Genomic DNA, 22,395 nt, shown 5'->3' with positions numbered 1-22,395 from the left:
AAGTCTGAACTGCAGGATCTTGGCATCTGCTGCTGTATTTATAAGATGAGGCAAAACAAGTGACAGAAGGATCAGAGGTGGTTATCAGCACAGGTGTCATCCCTGTGGAAGAATAGCCACCGGATGCCAAAAACGCAGTGCAACAAATATATCCATGTAGAACTTTGCCATGAAACAGTGATCATAGGAGGAATTTTCAATAAAATACCTTAATTTTTGAAACATTAAGGCATGTTTGTTATGCAGTATCTTTCCTTATAGCACTACTAAGTAATCTATTCCCATCTATTTTATAAATATTATTGGCATAATACTTCATTTTTTATTGTTCGAAGACGTTGCCTGAGGGCTCAGTGAAATGAGCAAATTAGAACATTGCCTCTTTTAATGAAGAACAGTGAAATATTTGTGAAGGTAATTATTTCCACAATTGCATCACCAAAATATCTGAGACAAAACACTTGGAGTCATCTACAAGTCACATACACACGGGTATGTTTATATGCCTGTGTGTGTACTTGCATTTGGAGTGGACAGTTAGCACAACACTGAATTTATCTTGATATTTACTTTCAAATGAGCTCTTGCAACAGCAGTTTTTTGGGCACACTGTGTATTTTGCATGACTGTGAGCAGATCCACTCTCTGATGCATAAAAGCTGATAGAATCTTTTCTTACTTTAGTTTTAAGCCTGTTGCGATAATCCACACACATTTAGAAGCAATTACAGCAGGGTGAAATAAGTTGTTGACTCACCTAGAAGAGAGAAAATGTAGAGATGTTTATCAGAGACAGCATGATTAAAATTGTCATATTTTCTTTTTGTACAAAGAATAATAATATAAAAATTATACGGAAGATGCCCATTATCTTCTGCACTATAATACATTTATATCAAAATTGATTAAATAGTGTTATTACAATGTTTAAAATATGTGCATTTTACCATATTACTTTGGACCTGATTGTCATTTTAGATAGTCTTCAAAAATGCAAAAACATTTTTTTTCTTCTGAATTATTGAAACTATGTCTGTCCTAATTCTAACTGGAGGAATGTAACATCAATACCAGACAATGTCATTCTGGTTTGTGTTGTATTTCACAATACATATTTTAATCAAAACTAAATGGACTTGTCCTCCAGGCTTATAGGACAAATGACTGAACTCCTTGTTACAACTAATATGTCTTACAAATACAGCTCCAGTTTTTCTGCTTGTGAGACGAACAGCAATCGAGGCTGGTTTCCACGGTATTTTATGGAAATAATTATTTCCACAAGGCTAGTAGCCCGCGACTACTCCCATCTACTCCCTCTTGCTGCTCAGGGTACACCGTGTCTAAAATTTCGGACTTTGAGTTAAGATGAGCTCTCTTGCAGTATTCTCAATTCCTTACGTACATTATGTGTCTGCTCACCTTACCAAAACACGTTAGTTCTGCTCCACGTCAGGAAGTTTGCATCTTTTAAAGCAGGAGATTTAAAATTAGTGATTTTTCTATGCTGAATTCTGCAACGTCAGTTTTCCTTTGTATGGAAGGGGCACTAACCTCAGTAGTTAAATATGCCTTTTTTAAAGCTTTTATTTTGTTTCTTTTTTAAATTTGTCTGCATTTGCAGGTGGTTTTTGTTGTTGTTTGTTGGTTTTTTTCTTATTCAGTACAGATACAGTTGAAACTAGCCTAGCTCTCAAGGAACATTCCCAGGCTGCACTTTGGCATCCAGGAATTAGGGAATTTGCTTCTCAGTCTTTACCTAAGAGACTATTTAATATTGTAAAACAATAATAACCAGTCTGTCCACATTTAATTGGTAAAAATATAGTAGTGCTTGTCTGAATGATGACAGTAATAACAGTAATGATAAGGTATCAGATACATGCTGGATAGATGACTGATAACAGAAAGCAAATGATATAAAACAGGTTATGCACGTTCTGTGAGTCTGGTCATATAGCTTGCTTATTGTGAAATACAGAATCACATAGCACTGTAACTTTTCTGGACAATGTGGACTTCTTGCTTGTCACACAGTACCAGAGCAATATGGCAGCAAGCTAGACATTAAAAGTCATGTACTTCCTAAGCACTAAGTTTTGTTTAGAGTTACCTGCCATGTGAATTATAAGGCTTGTTTTGTAAGTGGCTGAATATTTTACAATATTGTGTTGCTAGGCTGGAGTAGAAATGGGATGTGAGAGTGTTCAATATTGGTTTAATCTTATGCTTCTACAAGTTCAGTTTTAATGGTGATTTGTGGCACTGCATACTTTTGAGAGTCCCTCCCTGAAAGAATAAAATTAAACATTATATTGTTAATTTTTACCACCAGTGTATATAGAATAGTATCTGTAGAGCTGGAAAAGTCCATAATGGAAGCATGCCTATAAAAACCCAAGCCTTTACAGCATGCTAATGGCTTTCCATCAGGTCGCATTAATGTTTTCTGCTTGGTGAAAATAGGTATTTAGCAACAGTGCTAGTTTGTTAGGAATAAATAACTGCTGGACCAATTGCTTCACCCTTGGGAATAAATCTGCACTTTCAGTGTTCGCTGTTAAATCACTTCTGCAGGGTGATTCGTAATGGCTGCAGATTCAGATCTGAGGAAGTTGGTTGGATCCAGCAGCAAATGCATCCTCCTGCTGCATTCACATTGCCTTTACTCAGAGAAGTGACAGATTCTGCTCCTGGTTGTAGTCCCACTGCTGTTTCAGGTACGGAGCACTGCTGTCTGTGACATCTGGCAGTCCGGATGTTCACCAACCTACCTTGCTGTTCCCCTGTGGAACAGCAGCAATACCAACCTGCTACGTGAGGGGAAGTCATGGGCTACGCAACTGATGTGTCGAAGCACATCAGCAGTGAAGGATCCAGGAATTAGCATTACATGGGGACCTGCTACCAACAAGCTGTAAGGCAGTACTGACAGTGATGTCAATAAAATAATGAAGATAAACTCTAGTGGTTTTTCCCATTTTAAAAGGTGTAGGGAATGAATTGAAGCCAACTTCTCTTATCTCAAAGAAAATGCATGCAGCAGTGAAAATGTGGATTTGCATATGTTTGCACTTCTGTCTTTCTCAAAGCAGTAGATTTTAAAATGGGTGTTGACAGAAGACTGGACAGACTTCAGTTTCTAGAGAGGGTTATGAAGAGTTGCTTCCCTTGGTGTTTCTCTTCATCCCAGATTTTTTAATAAGTGCTTCAAGTCATGCCAATATCCATCTTGTTTGCAACCTACGTATTCTCTCCTTATAGATCTGCAAATAGCAAGGGACCCATTATCACATCTCTTCCTCCTACAACCCTATTCTTCTCATCTGAGAAATTGTACTTGAAACTTCTACTAATAGTAAAAAGGTACATTTGCCCTGTATTTTCCACAAAGAGGGTTCTTAAAAATGCTTTATAACTTAAACTGATGCAAATGTATACATGAGGAACTTAGATCTGGTGCTCTTCAGGCCTCTGCTTCCTAATTGCTTGGTAACTAATGGTCTCTACCACCAGAAATAAACTATTATTAAGTGCTGGTTCCTAGATATTCAGCTGGAGGCTGGGCCTTGCTTTATCTGCGTCAAATTCATGCCTTCTAAATGAAGTGTCTAAAATATTTTGTCCCAAAATGAACAAACTGGGGATGATTAGAGACTTCTGAAATTACTCAAATAAAATTAATAGAAAAGAATGCAGTTCCATCAGGTAGAAAGGCAGGAACTTTTCAATCGTGCATGGTAGCATTAAAATAAAATTTAATAAAAGAAATGGAAAATAATATTTCTACTTTAATGTGCAGGAGAAAGTAAGGAGGAGGATATGAGATACCTGAATAGAAATTTAACTGAATTTTGCATTAAATTTTTGCAGTCTTATAAATGAATTTGTTATTCACCACATAGTAACAGAAGTCAGTTCCTGTTTTACTCATGAAACGGCACTCTGCTGAAGAAAGGCTGAGAGAAAGTCCTGAGAGAACTTCAAAGTAATACTCACCGTTGAGTCATCCATAAATGACATGCTCAAGTAATATCTGTTATGCAAAAAACAAACCCTCTCCAGCATACAGAAAAGTCCAGTACTGGACTGCCTGTCCAGTCATGCCTCAGAGCAAATTCCAAAGGAAATCTGCAGGGTTTTAGGTACTTTGCAAACTTGTCAGTGAAAACAAGAGAAAGCATCATCCAGGGTCCAGTTTTAAAGGCCTGGACCTTTTTAAAGGTGAGTGAGTGAGGCAGTCTTCGAGGAAGCTACAGTATAGAAGAGGCTGAAAGGCTGTTCTTCCTCCATCAAAATCAAGAGAAGTATTGTTACTGGATGACAGGAGGATGCAGAGGTCCCATGCATTTGAGCAGCTGCAGCATGTTACCGAGCTGACGTAGGGCATGAATTACAGCACTTGGGTAATGGTGGAGAGCTGATGTAAACAGGACTGCACGTACATGGTAAAAGCTGGATCTCTACACAGCATTGTAGACAAGAAAAAGAAAATAAAATTACTTAATTGTGAATGGCATTTTACAGATCTCGATAGGCTGGACTATACAGAGAATTGTTTCAAGTCTGATTTACCATTAATTAATCTATTTCTTTCCCACTTGACACTGTGCACTCAGTCCTGTTTTCAATTGCTATTTAAAAGCATGGATCCAAATTACCTCAGTCAGAGCAGTTTAAACCAAACGGCCACTTCACAAGATTTATTTTGCAGACATTGTTTTTTCTGTCTGCCCAGTGCTGGGGGCCTGGGGAGGAAGTGAGCCTGGTGCTCTGCACTGGCAGGGTGGCAGTGCGATTTTGAGAGGTAATACAAGAGCCTTTTGACTTGCCACTTTCAGAGGTGTAAAGAGTTGGCTTCATATTTGGAAGCACACAAATACAAAGAAAGAAAATAGCCATGGAGGGAATTTCCTTTGATTTTTTTTCCTTGTGATTTACTGACTTAATTCTGTGAAGCTCAGTATGCGTCTACATAAGGCATGAGGGTGTCTGCAAAGCACAGAAATGAGTGTTCATAGTCCAGAGTTTCCTAGAGATGTCATGTGCCACAGTAAATATTTAATAAATTTCAGGTTTGCATAAGAAAACTGTGTTACTCATTTCTTAGACAGCTGAATCCTCTTTTTTCACCCACCTGATATAATCCATAGTCAAAGCTCTGTTTATATGTGCAGTTTTGACTGGAGATACATTTGTGAGATATTCTGAGCATATGGATAACCTGTCACATATGAGGTATTGTCTAAACAATACTTACTTGTTATGCACTATATTTCCCTCTTTTCCTTTTATAAAATTGACTTTCAAAGGACAAGACTGTTACTTGTCAGAAGGGAAGAAAAGATCCTGACTACTTTTAACTTTGAAAGATGACATGATTATCACTGCGTTCTTTCTCAAAAAACACTTTTGAAGACAAGTGATTGAAAAGAAGACTATTGTGGCTTCTCATCTTGCCATAGTATCCTAATGATATTTTGAATTATGCCTGATGGAAATCAGGTGTTGACAATTCAAGAAGGCATGCAGGAACAGCATTTCCCATCCCGTTCAGTCTCCTTCACTTGCATGTGTATACAGATGCTAGACTTCTGTTGAAATCAGCACAAGATAGAAATTTCCTTATCTTGATGGATCTAAATTCACAAACTCAGAAATCATTCATGCCTGTCTAGAGCTAGTTCATTCCTGAATACTTATTATCTCTAAATTTACCCACATCTCACACCTTCAGGCAGAATCTCCTGATGGGGGCTTGTTACAGGCAGGATGGTGCAATTTGTTCTGCTATTGCTTGTGTTGTGATTTTTCTTGGATAAAAGATTTTGTTCGTAAGTAACAGCCAAGAAAATACAGCAATGTGAGATGTTCCTGACAGGAAAGATGGCATGATGACCTCAAAAATCCTATTACTTAATGACTTTTGTCTTAACTTGCAGAGATAAAGTAGTATAAAAGGAGTAAAATATGTTAACAGATGGAAGAAAATAAAGTGATAAGCTTTTTCAGTAATGTAAGCCACATTGCAGTTAATACTGCATTGTCTTCCCTTTCTTGTATATGAATTGTTGGTGGTTTTTTCTTTTAAATCGATTTGTAAGACCTAGTTTTTCCCTACCTGGACTCTGCCTCAGTGGGATAATGATCTTAGTATTTTCCTCTTTAATAAAAAAAATCTATCAAACTCTTTCAGAATTACAGAAAAATTGGAAAACCTCTTTTTCTTACCCACCAAATATGCTAAACTACTTTCCACTTAGAAAAAGCTATAATGTCCTATTTTTAACTCCAGAGTTATTTCTGACCCCAAAAAAATGAGGACAAACCAATACTCACCACAGCAATGAGATGTGAGTTTCACTTGGGAAGACGAGCTGTGGGACTCGATTCTTCTTCAGGAAGGTGGAGGGAGGAATATAATCAGGTGCAACGAATTGGAGAGGACTTATTGTGGCTTGCCTTGTGAAGGATATCTGCCTCTGTGGCATAAAATCTTGTACTGCATTCCAAGAAATGTCATTTAAAATGTAGAATGAGTGCACAGCAGGAATAATAGAATTGTCTGAGCATGTGAATTTTAGACACTAAATATTATACAGAAACGAGAATATTTTTTCTGACAGAAACTGGTGACTTATGCAGATTTTTTCCTTAAAAATATTTGCTTAGGCTGGACATTAATCTCTTGGCAGAAATTTCTGGGAAAAAAAATTCTCAGTAAAAATTTATACGAAAAGAGCTGTTTTACCCAGCTGACAAAATGGAACTGACAGCCATCAGAGGTGGCAAAGTCTCATTTACAGTAGAGCTAGAGCAGCATGACAGCTTTCTTTTATATGTATATAAAGAAATATATGTATTTCCTATAACTGTGATAATGGCCTTATACTAAGCCAAATGTGGTTATAAATTATTCCTAGCATCTTGTTCAAGTAGTATGCCCAGGCAAGTAGGTCCCTCCTCCATATCTGGTTGACTGATATTTTTCTCTGAAATCCTGAAAGGTGAAAACATTTAGGTAAAATAGTCACGTAGTTCTAATTGAAAATCTGAAGATAGATCATGTGGCACTCTGTCCATCACATGTCAGCTACCAAGGACATACCCAAGTAAAACTTACAATTCATAATAATTTCCATTTTCTTTTTAACTTGCATCCTTTTCCCTAACCTCCTCTTTTACTTCAGAGTCGTTAATGAGAAGGAGTTTGCAACCATAAATAAATAGTATTTTTCTTGCAGAATATCTGGTGAAAGCTGTTTTGCTGGTACTCTTGACTCATTCTAGTGATTTTTTCTTCTTCTAGCTTGCACAGACAAAGAATTGAGGAGTCTCGCTTCACGACTAAAAGACTGGTTCGGTGCTCTTCACGAGGATGCAAACCGTGTCATCAAGCCGACAAGCTCGGAGACAGCACAAGGCAGTAAGAAAACACCTTTCCAGTTGAATGTTGAGTGTTGCAGGCAGCTTCCCAGCCTGGGAGAGCTAAGCACAGCTGTTAGTGCCACAATGTCATGTCAAGCAGGTGCCAGCAAGTAAGCAATTACACAGGGGAGCTGATCCTGCAAATAAATAGCTGCACCGTTTTCTGAAGGAGTTGCAGTCCTTCTGTGCTCTCTCTCTGGCCTAAGCTACTCTAAAAATTGGCAGTCAGGGAGACCTTTACAAGTTAGCGAGGCAAATAACTGAGTCTAAAGTCACAAAGTTCACATCTATACTAGCAAATAAAGTCACTCAGGGACTTTTGTCAAGCCCTGAGGTCAGCGGCATGACATAGTTCGTGTCTGTACAGTAGTCTCCATGACCCTCCAAATCAGTGTGGCTGCACCCAGATCACTTCTTGGAGGTGGACAGTGGTCTGTGCTTGCCCCCAAGTCTAGGCCAAGCATTTTCTGACCCGAAGTCATGAACCAAAAACACAGCATACAAGCAAACAGAAAATTAAGCTAACATTGCAAATGACTTGCTTCAGATTTTATTTTACAATTTCTTTCTAATGCCTTTTATAAGAGGTAGAACAATGAAAACATCCACACTATAGCCGCAGAGCTGGAATAGTGAAGTGGTATGGAAAGCTGGAATCTGTTGTGTCTCAGGTATTTAATAATGCCATCTTTGCTTCCTTTGATTCTTTTTTCTCCCTTTTTTTTTTTAAAAAAAAAAAAAAAGGAAGAAAGGAAGAAAGAAAGTGAACGGCTTAGAGGACATTTACTCTCTGTGGGTTAAGCTAACATGACTGATTTTGATGTCATTTACCCACCAGGGAGGGGAAAGATTCAGATAACAGCAGCAAAAGAGGTCATCTTCATCAGAGAGCAGATGCGAATTTATTTTCTGTAAGGACTCATTAATCCTTTTAAACAGCGTGTCCCAAACCACACGGGCCCTGGGTTGCAAAGTAGGATGCACAAGTTTCATTTAGGTGTGTGACTCACCTTCACTTCACTGTCCTCATTCTCTGGGGAGAGCTGCTCAGAACTGGGGTCCACACACATACGTTATGTGAAGGAAGGCAGCTGCTCCCTTTTATTTCTTTTTTGACCCAAATTCGCTTGAGAGCCAGAACGTGTAGCCCATCTGTGGGATGGAGCTGACCCAGCACATCAGGATGGACACTTCCTGCTGGTCCATGTCCACACTGCAACTCTTCTGCCACTTTCAAGCTTGTGTAGCAATAAATTGCCTCTTCCTAAAAAGACAGAATATACCCCAGGCTATAATGCTTAAAACTATAAGCAAACTTCATTAATGCCAAGTACTTCTATCTTAAAAGTATGTAATACAACAAGCCACATTCTCTGTAAACTTTTTTCATATGTTCTTTACTTACAAAGTATCCACAGGAAAGTTAGTATTTTTAAAACCATATGTCCTACACATTTCTTAGCTATTCTTATGCAAAGGAAGCTGAACCATAACGCAAAAAGAAACTTTCTGTGGAGCTAATCATGGCTTCAAATTGTGAATTCCCTTCAGCCCCCGTGACAGAAAGCACCAGAAATATAAAACTTTTTTCTGGAGTCCCCCATGCCCAGAATCACGTGAAATCTTGTTTCATCAGATCCTCAAAAGGATGTTTTCATGCAGATACCTGTGAGCTGCTCATGAGGAGCTTACCAAAGGGCAAAGACTAAATTCATTCCTGAGGATGGTGGGATTTTTGCTGAAGCAATTTCAGTAAGAAAAGCATTCCTGGTAATTCTGCAGTGTTTGCTCTGATTCACAGAGGAGCTGTTATCTCTTTTTAGTTCAGTTTGATTCCTGGCAGCTTTTGTATGAAAGGCTGCCTTGATGATCTTAAACACTTGATCTCAACAATGTTCATTTTTAGATTGTTGACTTAGTTTGGCACATTTTCTTATTTTCTGTGTGTCAGGAGGAAAAAAAAAAAAAAAAAAAAAAAAAAAGAAAAGAAAAGAAACTTTATGAGTTAAGATATCCAAATCATTTCTAAATGCCACAAAACTTCAGCTTGTTTTTCTTTTTAAGAAATTGCAACAGTATGCATGAATTGGTCTGCATGTGCCAAATTCTGCAGCTCTGGTTCTCTCTGGTAGCACTGCAAATACACACTAAATAAGGACAGCAGGGTTTGGCTTCCTCTAACTTCAGCTTCAAACATTTGTAAGAATAAAAGGGGGCTCAAAATCCAAAACAAAGTTCACATACCCAAACTGAAAAAAAAAATATTTGTGTGAATCCTGGACACAAATGCAAACAGGACATACGCGGCTCTGGAAGTACGCTCTGATGTACCCATTGCCTTTTTTTTTTGCTCTGCATGTATTCTCCTCCTCAGCAGGCTGATCACTTCATTAAGCTGAGCAAGCTTGGTTAAGCTTGTAGAGTCTTAAAAGGCATATACATCCTCAAAGTAATCCATTTTGGGTATGCCCCTGTGGCAGTAAAAGGAACAGATGGTGGGATGTGATGACTAAGATGCCTCGGACACATCAGCTGTCTAGAGAAGGTGTTCCAGCAGAGATTTCTCTATGCTATATTAAATTTTCAAGATGATACTGTAAGTGTAAATAAGCTCTTTGAGTGTATTAAGTTCACCCCCAGGTGAAGAAAAAAGAAGTACATTTTTGTTTTCTTTTTTTACTCTGCTGAAAGGGAAGGGATAAGGGCAAGTCATTGTGCTTCAAATCTCAAACCTTCATTCAACGTGCTATCCCTGAGATCCTAACAAAGCACCACAGTCCAGGAACTCTGTCTTCCACAGTCTTTGTACAATTATAAAATCCTTAATAAATAATATTAGTAACTCAGGGACATGCTTTGAAACAAGAAATAATAAAACTAATTAAGTACTAAGATCAGATTCAAATTGCTCCCGAGCCTGTTGATAATTCATAACATCCCCATGTTATATCTAGATAGTCTCTTTAGTTGGAGTGGGAGTTGTTTTTCTTGTACCAGAGATCTATGCAATATAAAGGCACTTTTCTGGGGAACGTTTCTTTTCCTCCTTCCTTTATTTTAAGTGATGGGGGAAATTAGGTTAATTATTCCCCTGTTAATTTAATTGTAGTATACTTTAATAAAATAAATCTTGCTTATGTAAGTCAACTCTTGAAGAGAGGGAAAATAATTTCATGTGCCAGAAGGTGTGTTTATTTTTAATTATGATTTTCACTTACAGTTTTTTTCCTAATTTAATTCCATTTTAATTCAGAGAAGGTGGAATGTTTTAGGCATTAAAGGGATATTTAAACTTTCACATGTAGGTCACCAGTTTGAATTCCTTACAGATCCGTAGCAACTGAATGTTGTTAGGACATCAAACAGCTGTCAGTGGGAGTGAGAAATGTGATGGTCTCAATCCAGGTCGCTGTGACCAGGTGTCCAGATGAGAGCAACCACCACCACAATTGACACTAATTGGCATCTGTGTTGGCAGCGTCTTCCCAGAAGCCAAGAGCAGGAGGGATATGAAGTCTGCACCCTTCTCTTGCTTCTCACCGTAGGTCTTGCAGGGCTGAGCTGACACATAGAAAGATGCAGAAAAGATCTCACTGAGACTGCTGCTAAGCCAGGTCTGCTGTGTTGGAGTTCCAGCCTACTAACCAAGCACTACATTCATTACAAATGACAGTATGTAGTTTATTTCATCCAACATGTTGTGTTGTATTTGTAAGCAAGTACATCATAAGACTCCAAAACTGAGTTAATTCATTCAAGATCATTTGGCCTCACCTAGTCTGATGGGAGCACAGTGACCTCCCAGTGAAGCTAGGTAAGCCCTGAGAACCATCTTCCCTCAGCTGCCCTGGTTGCACAATAAAGTCAGAGCCTGCACTGCGCTCTCTGTCCACCCGTTGCTTTCATTCCTGTTGCTGTGTGCAGAGAACATCCAGCATTGCTGGGCTTGGACTGCAGATGCAGGACTGCACAAGGTGATTTATGGGTAGTAGCTTTTACCAGGAGATGATATGAAGTGGAAGTAGATGCTACTATTCACTTTCAAACACATACTGAAGGGTGATTAAAGAATTAGCCTTTTCACTGATATTAACCATCTAGCTAAGGGCTTTCCGTTGCACCTGCTGCTGTAATATTTAACGACTTCCAGACCACACTGTCTAAATGCAGCACTGCTTAATTGCACAGCCTCTTAATAAACCTAATCTGCAACTCTGGTCGCAATAGTGAAAGCTCCCTTGTTTATAAGAAATTCCGATCAAGACTCTTCATCTAATGTAATTAACTGTCTTCGTAAGTGACCTTTCATGATTGTATCTTGCATTCAAGCCCTGATGGTATGTCACAGAGCAGCTTCGTATTCAGATCAGTCACTATCTTGTGATCTGCTCAGACAGCTCAGTGCTGGGGGCACGCTGCTGTTGTATCACTGAGTGCATGTTGTACACACAGATAAAGACTTCCCAGCGGGGAGGAAAACAAGACTCAAAAATAATCCACAGGCGCTGTCAGGGGCAAGTTCTTGCCAGGATCTCTTCCTCCCTGCATTGATCCTTGCCAGTTAGATGACCTTTAGAGAGTCGCAGGGCTAAGCAGCACATGGCATGCTGTTGCACAGCAGACCTTGCAGTTACTCACCTAAGCAGCAGTAAGTGCCACAACATGGCATAAAGACCATCACCAGAGATGGCATCCATGCAGGAAAAAAGCTGCCAACAGAACCCAGCTATTTCTCCCCAGAAACTGTTAAGCTGGGCTCGTTGAATCATGTATTGATCCCAGCTCCACCATGCAACTGAGTATCATCACCTCTTGCCAGTTCGTCTGCTTTTAATGTGTCCCATGGAGGGAAATCAGGTGCAGCATGCACCCCACACAAGGCAGGAGTCACCACACCAACCCTGCGCCTTCGAGCTCTGCAAAAGCAAAGTTGAGGATTGCGAAGTCATTTCTCTCAACAAGGGATTGCAGAATGACCAAGTCCTGCTCGCCTTCTTCAGATGAATAAAATAATGGAAGTGAATAGTCCTAATTGCTTCAGCAAGGCAGTCAGGCTTCCTCCCTACCTCTATTCATACAGCCTTTTTCTTTTTCACTGTGCTCAAACTCGATTAGATAACATTAGGGGAGATAACGGCACAAAAATGTGATGAAATGTTCAGCATGATCTCTCTCTTCGCTGCCTAAGCTGCCTCTAGCCCTGAGGAAATGGTGTTAGCCTCTTCCTTTCTTCGAGAAACATGTATTATGAATGACATAAACCTTCCCATTAGTTAACCCTTCTGATTGTTCCTCCATGTCACTGACAACCTTCAGCTGCAGTTGCATACAAAAAGCACAGCTTCCAGCACAAAGCACTGCCCTCCCTTGGATTAATGCTTAAAATAGCAGGTAGGCTGCAGAGCCTGGACAAACTGTCAGCGTGATTCCAGCAACATCTTAGGTTTCACTTTAACAAAGCAGCATCTAGAAATGGGACTTGACACTTACAGCACATAAGGCTAAGCTTGACCTCTTTCAACGAAAGATGCAACAAAAGGAAAAAGCCCATCAGGCTTCTCCACGTGGCCATAGCAGAACAAATAGTGCACAGGCAGGCTTATCATGCAGCTGAAGCAACGTGAGCACATGGTACTGGGGCAGGAGATTCAGGTACCCTCTTTATGTGTAAATCCGCAGTTAATGTATGCATGTTCCTGAGTCCTTGTTGGAACTGAGATCCTTATTCTCAGATTTATTAGCACAAATGTACTCTCTTGCATCATAAATAATTTGGAAATTAGTCCTTGTTTGTACCAAGCACTGAAAAATGCAGTGACAGTACGGACTAATAATGCACTGTCTTGTTTGTAAAAGAAGGTAATGCCTCTGTTTTTGTGGGAACTGCAAAATACAGGCACATGCATCTCATATACATTGTGCGTATCCATATGCATGTCTTGGTCTTCCTGTGGTATCACTGCTGTTGCAGTCTTTTAAGGATTTGTGCTATTAAGATGAGTGATGACGATGATTTCCAAAGTACTAGAAGAGCAGAATCCTCTTTTGCTGCACTATCCTGGAGCAGGCAAGGACAAATAATGCTGATCACGTGTACAGGAGCACGTGCAGGTCTGTGGAGCACCCAGCTGAAACGCTGCCATTCTTCAGGAGGGAGTCAAGTGAGAGAGATGCTTCCTCCCTTCATACCCCTGACCCTCCACAACAGTACGTGATCCAGATCAAAGCTTCTTGTTGTCTACCATGGGAGGCAGGGCTTTGAAGAGTGAAAAGCTGGGCTGAGAAGTAGAAGATGAGAGCATGCGAGGAAAGAATTTGATCAGGGAACCAGAAACAGGCCTTGGAAACAGGATTTAAATTGCATTTGGACTCAGCCTGGTTTGAAAAATGAGTGGAGGCAGATCTCATCACATTTCATTTTTTGGAGAATAAGGCCAACACCCTTGGACTGAGGACAGGGGGAAAAAAAAGAAATGTGTGTGTGATGTTTTTTGAGTAGAAGTAACTTTGAATTACAGTAATCAGCAACAAATCTCAGCCCTCTCCACCCTGCAGTTCCTAAAGCACAGGAGTAGCACTCCTTTCTGCCACCATGCTTGGGTGTTAAGCTTTACTGAATCAGTTCAGCCTGAGAATTTTGTTCTGGTTTGGACAAATCCAGTTAATGTTCAGAGTCCAGCCAAAAAAAAAAAATTAAAAAAAAAAAAAAAAATAGAATGGCTTCAGCTTATCAATGATTCCTGTGCTGGTATTCAGCTGGAGATATTTGCCTGTCTTCTTGCAGGATTTGACACCAGCATCCTACCAATCTGTAAGGATTCCTTAGGCTGGATGTTCAACAAACTTGACATGAACTACGACCTGCTGCTGGATCCCTCAGAGATCAGTGCCATTTATCTTGATAAGTATGAGCCATGTGTCAAGCCTCTCTTCAACTCCTGTGACTCCTTCAAAGACGGAAAGCTTTCCAACAATGAGTGGTGTTACTGCTTCCAGAAGCCAGGTGGTGAGTTGTACAATTTGCGGTACAAAGAGAAGTTGTTTGGGTCTCCCCAAGCTTAAATTTTGATTGATTTGCTTGTAGGGATAGTTTTGTAATCGGTAGTTAGCCACACTACAAAGCTTCTGTCTTTAGCACTGGTGTGAAAAGGGCATTGTGTAACTATGCTTAATGTCACAGATGAACTATATTAGCATCCCTTGATGCAGAAACAAAGCAGTGATAAGTGCCAGCACACAGTCTAGAAACAAGCTGTAGAAAGCTCAAGAACTTACTCTCTTACTAATGCAGAAATTAGTCTATAAGCAAATCAAAAAGTAGAGAGCTGGCATTATATCAGTTTGGTGAAAAGAAGAAAAACAATTTAACAATGAAACTGGCCCCCAAACACTAGTCTCAAACAAAGTATGTAGCAATTTTTTATTTTTTTTTTAATTAGTAGAGTTAATGACATAAATTTGTTTTGCAGTACAGTACCAGCATATGGCCCTCTTTCGTTCCCAGGTGTACTGTAGTCTACATTTCATGTCAGGAGTGAAGCCAGTCATTAGAGTCTGTCCTGTACCATCTGGAAACTGATTCTCATCCATTATATTTTAGGCCTTCCTTGCCAGAACGAAATGAATAGAATTCAAAAGCTAAGTAGAGGGAAGAGTCTGCTGGGTAAGTTCGATTACTTGCCATTCATTTACTCAACTAATTAAAGCTTCTGTGATTATTGTAACTTTATACACAGTAATGGTTTTTCAATTAGAGACTAATGTTTTGAATCAGGAATATGCACCACAGAGTATAGGCCTGAAACTATGAAATTAAACAAATCCTGAGATAGCAACATACAGAACAGGTGTCAGCATGGCAATGGGTTCACAACTAATTTACAGCTCTCAAAAATGCAAAGCCTTATCTGAGCAGGGTGTAATATTGCCTTCATCACCTGGGAGGTCAGCACTAAGCACAGAAGTTGCTTCACACTCAAGCCTCCCACTTTTGATGGAAGGTGCCACAGTATATAGCCAACAGGTTCATATCTTCTTCCAGTCACGGTGTAATGTATATGTGCCTTGGGGGTCAGTTTTGTCTAATCCTACTTAAAAGTATAACAGTGTATTCCGTGTATATGACACTCAAACCAAACCTCTTCTCACCAGCATCCCGAGCTGTGGCACAGAGAGCGCATGGCAGCTCTGCTGAAATGCATTTCAGGCTTCAGTTTGCTTCTGAGGCTGCTTTTAGGTCGTACTCTGATGTTTCTTGATGCTCGTTAGCAGACCCTGTGAATAGCACTTCTGCAAAGCTCCTCTTTACCAAACCCAGAAGCCAGTGCTTTGAACTACAGGTTCAGATACCTTAGAAACAATCCCGGCCTGGATTCTTTGGTTTAAAATGAGAATAAATATTCCCAAAGGCTACAGGGATTATGGTTTAGTTCCATCATCTTTTCATAGCATGTTCGCATAAAGATTAAGATGTTTCAGAGTTGTAGCTCCTGCTGTGCCTAGCAGTGGGAGTGAAGGGAGGATTGATCGCTCAGCTGTGTGTGTGCTACATTCAGTAAACATTTTGCATTTTTGTTCAAACGTGCGTCCTGGTGGAGGAAGCCACTGTGTGCTCTGTCTCATGGGTCTCATGATTTTCAAAGCCACTAGAAAAAATAAGAAGCCCAGTTCCTAATAGATAGCTTTGGCTATCCCATATTTATTTTATGCTTTGCTGTTATTTGCTGCATGCAATAAATGTCATCTAGGTTGAAACATAAGTGGTTTGTTCCAGTGCGTGGGAAAAATAATGACGGTGTTGCAGGTAGTACAACACACAGGCAGCTGTATGGCATGTCACTGGGATCTGATCACAATAGCAAAATGACAAAGTTACAGCAGTAACAACAGTCCCTTACCACAAATAACTCCTAGTCAACTATATTAAAAAAAATAAAGGGTAAAAGTGGGTAAGCTCAACAAATCAAGAAGCACCAGGCATAGATTGTTCAATAAGCTAGAAAATATTGTGGAGAAGAGCTCTTTGCTTCACCTGCCTTGAAAGTCTGGCTGCATAATGACACCTCTCTGTGAGGTTTTAATCTGATCTCATGGCTATTTATACAGCAGAAAACAGTGTCTTTTCTCTTGACTGAGAGAAAAGTCATGCAAATGGAAAACCAAACATACACGTGACAAAAATACTGCTTGTAGCAACAGTAAAGATTGAAAAGAGAGATGAATATTTTCAGAGAAACTAGGCTTTAATTATTCTCTTTCCTTCTCTGTCCCTGACATACAGAGAACAGCATTTACAGTCTGGACAGTGTGCATGAGGAAGATTTCTGTTCACTTGTATCCATTGATAAAAAATGATGACTTTTGATATTTTGTTCTCTATATATTTTTCAACACACATGACAGTTGCAACAAAGTACTTCAAAGCAATTGCCATTAGATATGTTGAATTCGGAGACTTTCAAATAGAGTCTAGCATCCCAGGGGACTGAATTAAAAAGTAAACAGCACTATTCATCTTTTCCTACCAGATTTATCTAGAGTACAATTAACTGCAGAGAGTGTACTTTTAGAGCATACAACTGTGCATCCTGATAATGCTACTCCCACATCACTAAGGTAATAAATTTCTGCTCCCGTCACTATTTTCTTCTATATCAGCCCAGTGAATTGAGCTGGTATAATAGCTAATACAGGGAGCTAGCACTTAATTCTGTCAAGCTTTTACCTGTGTGCTTCACTATCTTTAGCATATAATTATTCTCCCCATGTCCTCTGAGGAAGGGGAGTGTTATATAGATAAGGAAAGAATGCAGAACTAAGAGACCTAGACTTGGATCCATAAAGAGGATATAGATTCAGCAGCGCTGTTCCAGTTTGCAGGGAATAATTAAATACTGTGGGGACAGAGAGAGACAGGGGAAGCATGATTCCCTAGCCCGAGGAAGTCAGTGGGGAGCAACTAAGGCTGTGAAGTGGTGAATAGTGAAGCTGCTCTAGCAGCAGCCCCCACCACAAAGCGCCACACACGTGGGGAAGCGCTGGCTGTGCAAGCATAGAAGGGAGAGGAAATGGGAACTCCTTTCTCCTCCCAAACTGCACAGCTGTTCTCAGACGCCCAACCAAAGTCTAGAGGGAAATGTCCCTGCCAAGTGCAGTGTTTGGATGCCATGCTCCATACCACCAAAACTTGTAGGCAGAGCTTATTTCTAATGCACACAGAGGCTGGTTTTGTGGGGGGTTACAGGATGAACCATCACTCTATGCAACACTTGCTTCCAGTGATTCTCTGTCGTCACCGGATTATCACCTGCACCTGACACACTGACAAGGACATGCTGCAGTCTTCTCCCTGATGGTTGGCAAACACCGTGACGCTAATGTGCTAAATATTTAAAGTTCCAGTGTCACATACAAATTAGCACAAGTTTCCCCTGCAGAAAGAGAAGTACCTTCCACTCCACACTGTGACCCAAAGTGTGAATCCTTTCCACACATAGTTATCTTGGCAGTGAGCCTGGGCCGTATTTTTTTTTCTAATCTATGGCTTTTACAGTCAGCATGGAACATTTTAATACCTTACAAGGAAAGCAGTAAAACTATGTGGAAAGGCCTACTTCAAAGAAGGGAAAGGTTGCATTGCCCAAGGAAAAGATAAAGGATGAGACAATTTAAAATACAGAGACCATTCTCTGCTCACGCTGTGAAGCCACGTAGGTTCCCCCTTTGGTAGTTCCCTGGAGCCAGATGCACAACTGGTATAGCAGGGGAGCTGAAAATCAGCACCAGAGCACTTTTTCCAAGGTATTGAATTGTCTGATAAACACCTGAAGTGTTTAACAGAGAGAGGCCATGATCACAAATATGAAAGAATACTGAAATAAGGTATCAAACATTCAGCAGTAACTTGCAAAGATGAATACATGTGCATGATGAACCATTTTTTTATAAATAGCAAAAATGAGTCTTTAGTAGTCATCACTGTGCTTTCACTTGCACATGAATATAGTGGTGGTTCCCATAAGCAAACAAACCATAAGACCATGCTTTGAAGTTATTTAAAATACTTTCATTAATGAAAGTAAAGTGGTCTCCAAAACTGATCAAATATATGATTTCTGCTGATGTTCAAAGATTTCTATTCTGATCTTCCATAACTACATTATTGGCATTTAAACATTAGAAAAGTTCTGTAGTACAGTGAGTTTGGAAATTCAAGGATTCATTATATATATATATATAAATCTGAGATTGACTGACGTCCCCTTTTATGTATTTTCTATAGAAAATTTCATGGCATTTGGGCAGCACCTTCTCATTCATTTTTTTCTTTGAGAAATGTAGTGGAAATAGACCCTTTGACACACGAATTTTCTGAAGAGATGCAATACACGTGGAACTAGTTTAAAAACTTACTGTGTGACCAGTAAATCACAGGTGTCTTTGACAAAGGAGAAAACACTTTCTCAAAAGTCATTTGAGACAAGAGATTTGGGGCAAGGGTGGGTTTCTGCCATGTTTCAAATTGAAGCAATTGGCAAAGAACGGAAAATGACTGTATTGACCTCCCCTGGGAATAAAGCTAACTAGTCTCAAAGGACAAGAGAGCTTTTCATACTGAAGTACATTTAGTGTACCTGCTGAAAGTGGTGGGAACAATAACACGGGTTCCTCCTGAGAGTTTGCCTGTCTGTGGAAGCCAGAAGGAACCACATTCTGCAGGGCTGAACTGTATTGGTATTATTCTGAGATAAATCTTAGGCTTCAAAGCTGAAGACGTAGGGATTTCAGATCCCATTGTCCCTCTCTGTAAAGCTTATGCATTAGTTCTTCTATGCATGGGAACTCTCAGTAAGGCAGAAGTTGTGCTTGCGATTAATATGAATAGCAAGCAGATGGCAGATACCTTCCAGGGATAATTACAGTGTTGTGGGAAGACGTGTATGATAAACACTGAAGGAGTGCAAATGGAAGGGAAATGCAGAATTAATGAAGTTGGGGTAATATTCCAGTTGGGAAGAAAAGCTTAAAACCCAGAGTTAAATCTGCAAGAGGCTCTTTGGGAATATCAATCATTCGGAGACAGACAAAACCTATCTTTAGTAGCATATGCCTTCACCCTCCATGTGCTATCACAAACATTCATGCACTGTGCAGTGACCAGGGTGCCTGAAAATAGTTAATCATATATAATTTCTGCTCCCCTTTAGGCACCAGATAATCACAAGTACTTCCTTGCCAACATTGTGAAGATCTTAATGTAACTAAGAGACAAGTTCATAACACTCTATATGCCTGCTTGGTTGTATAGAGGCTTGTATCACTGATTATACCTTATATTTTATTCAGGTGCTTTCATCCCACGGTGCAATGAAGAAGGTTATTACAAAGCCACTCAGTGCCACGGCAGCACAGGGCAGTGCTGGTGTGTTGATAAGTACGGGAATGAGATAGCTGGCTCAAGAAAACAAGGGACAGTTAGTTGTGGTGAGTAATGATGGTCTCTTCTCAGATAGCAAAGGAATTAACATCGTTGTAAGCCCTGCCATTGCTGTAAGATGAAGTACGATAACACAAGTGACAACAGGGAAACATAACTACCAGTGTTCAGCATGCTCCTTTATTTTCCCATTCATATTACAAATGGGCCCATATACACATCTTTGTCCTTTGGGCTGAGGGGCTACAGCAGAGGGAAGCATGCAATAGCCACTGATAAGATGTTTTTGCTGCCAGCATGGGATATGTAGTCACTGATAATTAAGGCTATGGGACTGCTATACAAGGTTATTAAATGCATTGTTCTGTATACTTTGGAGCACACATTGACAGGAATATCATGAACAATGTCTTTCCAGACAAAGGAAGGCCAATCTGTAAAATTTTATGAATTAGCAATGAAGCCCCAAAATTGCTGACAGTACAATAGTAAACTCGCCAGTTAGCTCTTATACCTACACAAGCAAGATTTTAGTGGTATTGGGTATTAGTGATGGTTGTGGATGCAGCTGTTCTAATTCCAGAAAGAAGAAGAAAAAAAAAAAAAAAAAAGAGTGACCTAGAAGGTCTGGGTTGCCCAGAACTGAATCAGCGGTGTTAGGCTAAATAGGTGTACTTGCAAAGCATGTTTTATGCACTTAAATAAAATCAGTCTGTGGATTATTTTTAGACTGGTTTATTTAGTCATGATGCATTGAAAGTATTCGCAAATGAGTAATTCTTTTCTGGCCTGCATGCATGTGAACTGAGTCAATACTCACCTCAAAATCAGTTGAGCATCTGGGTGTAGGGTAATGCATTGTTTTTCAAGCAAGTAAATTTTTTAGAGTAAATTAATATATATATATTTATCCCATTAGAATAAAAACTGAAATTTAGAGTTTTTTTTCAAGAACAGCTAAGAGAATTAATTTTTAAAATAACACTGCAAATGGGCTTGAATGACAAGGGTAGTGACAAACAACGGGTTGGGTGTCATGTGAGGAAATGACTGTTCCTGCTTACCTATTTCAGAAGAAGAGCAGGAAACCTCAGGGGATTTTGGCAGTGGTGGATCTGTTGTGTTGCTGGATGATTTGGAAGAGGAACCTGAAGCAGCAAAAAAAGACAAAGAAGGAAAACTGAAGATTCATGTAAGAGCAGCTAATGAAGATGACGAAGATGAAGATGATGATAAGGATGATGAAATTGGCTATATATGGTAGTGCCCATCATTCTAAGGACTCACATTTTGCACAATATTGCAAGTCACATCATATCTCTGCAATTGTATCTGAGAGTACCTGGCACAAATATTCCCTCTCTACTGAGTTTAATTTTGTATGGTCTCTTTAATTTGGAAGACAGCTTTTTCTTTTTTTTTTTTTTTTTCCAGTGAGGACTGTTTGGAATTCAGCTTTTGTTCAGTTGGTTTGGGGGATTTTTGTTCTAATCCACAGGGGCAATGAATTTTGTTTCAAAAACATTTCATGTCTTAATCCTCAATTGCACAGCTTATGAAATATATTGTGTGAAAGAAGAATCACAGAAGGGGCTCAGCAAACTGGCACAAGGTTTAGGAGTCCTTCTGTTGTTATCAAACATAGACAATTTGTATCATAAATTGTTACCTGGATCATATCAGAAACAGTAATTTTTCTTTCATGAAAAAGGAAAAGTAGGCGTCTCCTTCTCTATTCCATATTTGTTGTGTTCCTCTAGGGTAAGTCTCTTTGGATACTGATTTCTGGCTTCCTAGCACCAGGGGCTTAATCCAGAAAGAAACCCTCTGGTTTGGTGCTGATTTTATTCTTACATTCTTTGAGAATAAGTCCAACAGGCTTAGCCCAGCCCACGCTGAAAACCAAACCCACTGGAGCATAGATCAGCTCTCTGACAGAGTTATTTTGGTTAAGCAACATGGCCTTGATCTTGAGAGATGCTGAGAACCTGCAGCTATCACGGACCGAGCCCTGTGGGCAGGGAACAGAGTCCGTCTGACTATCAAAGTGTTTGAGCAAAGAGTGTCATCAATTTGTAGCAACATAACCACCTCCACAGGCATTCTTCAGCTCCTGTCTGACCTCATTTGCACTAAGTGCACTAATGTCACACGGGCAGCCTCTGCTCCCAACTCATACACCGTGGGTCTGTCTGGTCTTTATTTACTCTAAGCTATCCCTCATTGCAAAGCTGTATAGCTTTCAAAGACACTAACCATCAAAAGTAATAAGCTGTCATTTCTATAATTTAAATAGTTAATATTTATTTGGCCTGTTTAAAATAGCAACTTTAAGTGGGAGTGTTTCAAAAGCTTAACTCCTCTGCTGTGTGACAAGCTGCACACTCCTAACACACACGTAAAAGAGACTAGTATTAAAACACAATCTGTGACTCCCTCAGCATCATCCCTGTATTTATAGCTCTACAATTGTATCACAGCACACTGACATTAAATTATTTGCTGTGTCCTTTCCCATGGCAGTTCTCTGA

General features: G+C 39.7%; 1 protein-coding gene across 1 annotated transcript in view; it reads left to right on the top strand.

Moving 5' to 3' along the window:
* Positions 1 to 21,128, top strand: part of SPOCK1 (SPARC (osteonectin), cwcv and kazal like domains proteoglycan 1) — a gene marked incomplete at both ends in the record, with an annotated part of 283,060 nt that extends 261,932 nt beyond the window's left edge. Inside the window, 5 exons of the mRNA XM_084295019.1 lie at positions 7,310 to 7,426; positions 14,213 to 14,434; positions 15,029 to 15,091; positions 19,774 to 19,911; positions 20,938 to 21,128. Coding sequence (XP_084151145.1) covers positions 7,310 to 7,426; positions 14,213 to 14,434; positions 15,029 to 15,091; positions 19,774 to 19,911; positions 20,938 to 21,128 — 731 coding nt within the window. The remainder of the gene's footprint in view (positions 1 to 7,309; positions 7,427 to 14,212; positions 14,435 to 15,028; positions 15,092 to 19,773; positions 19,912 to 20,937) is intronic.
* Between the last annotated feature and the right edge of the window lie 1,267 nt (positions 21,129 to 22,395).

Source organism: Netta rufina (genome assembly GCF_964035555.1).
Source record: "Netta rufina genome assembly, chromosome: 14".
Taxonomy (NCBI): domain Eukaryota; kingdom Metazoa; phylum Chordata; class Aves; order Anseriformes; family Anatidae; genus Netta; species Netta rufina.
This window is presented reverse-complemented; position numbering and strand designations above follow the sequence as displayed.